Source organism: Elephantulus edwardii, unplaced genomic scaffold, assembly GCF_000299155.1.
Source record: "Elephantulus edwardii isolate Elephantulus edwardi_28Jun2011 unplaced genomic scaffold, EleEdw1.0 scaffold00006, whole genome shotgun sequence".
Classification (NCBI taxonomy): Eukaryota; Metazoa; Chordata; class Mammalia; order Macroscelidea; family Macroscelididae; genus Elephantulus; species Elephantulus edwardii.
Window position 1 is genome coordinate 14,194,407 of NW_006399756.1, and position 3,609 is coordinate 14,198,015.

General features: G+C 41.6%; 1 protein-coding gene across 1 annotated transcript in view; it reads right to left on the bottom strand.

The window, feature by feature from the left end:
* Positions 1-3,609, bottom strand: part of PNLIPRP2 (pancreatic lipase-related protein 2) — a 23,267-nt gene that overhangs the window by 5,783 nt on the left and 13,875 nt on the right. Inside the window, exons 9-10 of the mRNA XM_006879911.1 lie at positions 1,449-1,578; positions 50-161 (exon numbers count right to left, since the gene is read on the bottom strand). Of these exons, the coding sequence (XP_006879973.1) occupies positions 50-161; positions 1,449-1,578 (242 nt within the window). The remainder of the gene's footprint in view (positions 1-49; positions 162-1,448; positions 1,579-3,609) is intronic.

A 3,609-nucleotide genomic window follows, 5' to 3' on the forward strand; every position in this document is an offset into this window, starting at 1 on the left:
AGAATCTATTATAGAAAGTATGTTCACTTCACATTAATATCTGACTTACTTGAAAATTTCATATTGCTTTGAGTTTCCATTGCTTCCAAACAAAGCAATCCTGATGTATCCACTCACTTTTTTTTTCCCAGCGAGAGTGACCGACACCCTGTATCGCCAACCTGTTTAAAGAAATGCAATTAGTTAACTAACACGCCCTGCTGAGCAAGGAGCCCTTGGAGGTCTTCTTGCTCCAGGCTCTGACTGTCCAGGCTCTTGTTCTGTGTCATGCATGCAGCTGGCTCTGACCCTCGGTGACTCCATGTGCAACAGGACAGAACTTTGTTGGATCTGCTGTGCCTGAGCCCACTATTCAGCCACTGTGTCAATCATCTGACCAAATGCCTTCCCTTTCCTTGCTCACTTTCTACTTTACCTCTGCTTTCTCCTTGAACCTGCACCTCCTGATGATATACCCAAAATAAGTAAGACAAAATCTCACCATCCTTAGATCCCCCAGAGGTGAGAAGAAAGGGGGAAAGTGACCTATGGTTTCCTTTCATGAATTCAGGGGTTCAGGAATTCAGGTGTAAGTGGAACTAAGACCTCATTGGGAAGTTGATGGTAGACTTCTGAATAATCCCTTACTAATACAGCAAGGCTGTGTCCTGTTGGGTGGAGAGTGGTGCCTGCTGGTCTTGTTTCTCCTTGATGGACATCAGTACATGAAAAGGCCACATGGAGCAGGGACGCTTGTGACGCCACCACCTAGTTAATCACCTAGCTCACTCTTGCTCTCTCACTTAGTTTTTTCCTATTTTCACATGTAATTGACTTAGTGTCATAGATAAAATAGCACAGATAAAGTCAACCCCTTTTTCTTGACTAGCACATCCCCTTTCTGTCCATTCCCATCGAGGGTTTTTCTTTGACAGCTACCCTTAATCCAGGCTAATGTTGTCAACTGGGGGTGAATTTGCTCCACACTGGCCATTTGACAATGCCTGGAGATCCTTTTGCTGTTACAGCTGGGGTGGGGTGTCCTGGGGTGCCAGTAGTGCATGTAGTGAGAACAGAGAGGCCACAGATGCTTTAAATGTTCTAGAATGCACAGGTCAACTCCTTATGACAACTAGCTATCTGGTCTCAAATGTCACTGGGGCTGAAGGTAAGAAGCCAAGACCTAGGTCATTCTGTGAGCACTTACAGGTATACATATGTATCTACACGAATATAGAAATACATGAAAATATTATTATCCTAAGCTCTGAGTTCCCATGGTTGAGAGGAAAAGGAGAAATGTGGTGAATGGTCCTGTCAGTGAAACTGGGGCTCAGGAATCTACTTCTAGGTGAGCATGGGATTCAGAAGCAGCAAATATGGTTTTAGCACAATCACTTACCAACAAGGTTAGAAGACCTTGCAAGATTATTTACAGTAATATTTGAACAAATGAAATGGAAACTCACTGGTAAAGTTTCCATTCTCTCTTGTGTTCAGGAAAAATGTCTGCCCCACGGCACTGGTTTTCCCTTTAAATTGGTCGGCATAGTGTCCCATTTTGGGGCATCCTTCCTCAGGGCAAGGGAAACATCCACTCTAGTAAAAACAAAAACAACACCATAATTCGTCTGTGAATGATAAGCCTTAGACTAAATCACGCACTCATTCAACAAATTCATCTTTCTATCCAATTTCCCTTGTGTCTATCCACTCATCCATTCACCTGTTCATCCTCTTGTCTATCCATCTAACCCTTCACCTGCCAGCCATTATCTCATCTCCTCATACGTTTCCCCCCCCCCATTCATCCATCCATGCTCAGAACTGTGTACACAACTGTGCTAATCCCTGAAGGGTACCACAGAAATGCCTTGTTGTTGGGCAGAGGAATCATATCTAGGAAGTGGTAAAATGAAACTTCTAAGGGAAATGCAAGAGAAAAGTTAACAGGACAAATAGCAAGTTACTCTAGAAAGGAGAAGAGAGAAGGATGCACAGGACAGATAACCATTTTCAATACAATTGAAAGACTTGTCAAGACCAGTCAAGGTCCCATTTGATGTCCCCTCAATGATAGTTCATTATGTGAACTTTCAGGAGTCAGTTCTCTTCCTTTGGATCAAGTCAGCACTTGATGCCATGGGACCCTGGCCCTCTCCTCTTCTCCCTCCTCACCACAACCACCCAGCACTTAGGTCAAACCTATTTTGTAATCTGTGAGGAATTAGTCAAGAGCCAGAGGCCATAGCTTCCAAAGTAACTAGCATGTTCCATTCCATGCTTTACCATGCTCCCAAAAGAACCAGCACAGCCAATGATGCTCCCCACTGAATATGCAGTAGATCTGGATGATAGAATATGATGTTCTGTTGACCTTGCAGTTCAAGCCAAGAGTATAAAGGTTGAACATTATAAACATTAGTTTGAATGGAAACAATGTGAATTGAAACATAATTTAATTTTTATCTTTGAGAAAACATATTTTAGAATATCAAACTTTCCTAAACCCTGAACGTCATCATTTCAGATGAGAACGCTCAAGAAGCCCTCACGTTTTGCTGCATTAAAACCTAGGGACCAGGAAACCAGCATCGCCTCACAGACTCCACTGCCTTTGAGTCGGTTCTGACTCATGGAGACCCAGCCCTGGATTTCCAGAGTCCTAAATCTTTATGGAAGGAGGCTGCCTCATCTTTCCCGGGGAGCAGATTCGAACTGTCGACTTTTCTTTTGGCAGCCCAACACATAACACACTATGCCACCAGGAAGAGTTAGCAGGAAGCACCTTATTTTTTGAAATAAACTGGAAAGAGAATGGGGACATTAGACAACTGAAGTAATGTGAATATGAATTCTAGATTAAAAAATAGAGGTACCCAAAATGTTCAATTACTTGAAGATGGTTCTATGGGGAATAATTTTGTTCTTAGGATATGAATGTTGAAGTATTTGTGATACAGTATCATAACGTCTTCAATTTACTATCACATAATTTAGGGGAAATATATGTATATTATACATAAAACTGAATCCACTGTTAAATTGATTCTGACTCATGGTGACCCACTATTGGGGTTCTGAGGTTCTATATTTTAATGAGATCAGACAGCTTCATTTTGCTCCTGCTGAGTGACTGGTGAACTTGAGCCATCAATTTTCTTAGTCAGCAGCACAATCTGTAACCCATACTTCACTATCGAGACATATATGTGTCTCGGTGTGTGTGTGTGTACAGACACGTATATACCCACATCTCTGTGTGTAGGCAGGCTCTAGGAGCTTTCACATACATCAGTGCACACATATAATGTTTATACATATGCTACCAAGTTGGAAATGAATCATAGCTGACACTCGGGTAGGTTTTCCAAAGCAGTTAATCAATTGCACAGGAAGATATTGCCCATTCTTCTCCTGATATATATGCATATATTTCTATGTATACAAAACACACACACACATGTGCAAGAGACACAGCTTGAGAATAAGTTAAACTAAATGTGGCAAAAATATTAACAATAAGCGATATATGAACATTGTATACTTCTTTAAACAGGAGATTTAACAGAATTTTTTAAAAAATGCAAAGCTTAGGAGTTGGTAGAAGACCTGGCTCAGGGGACCACC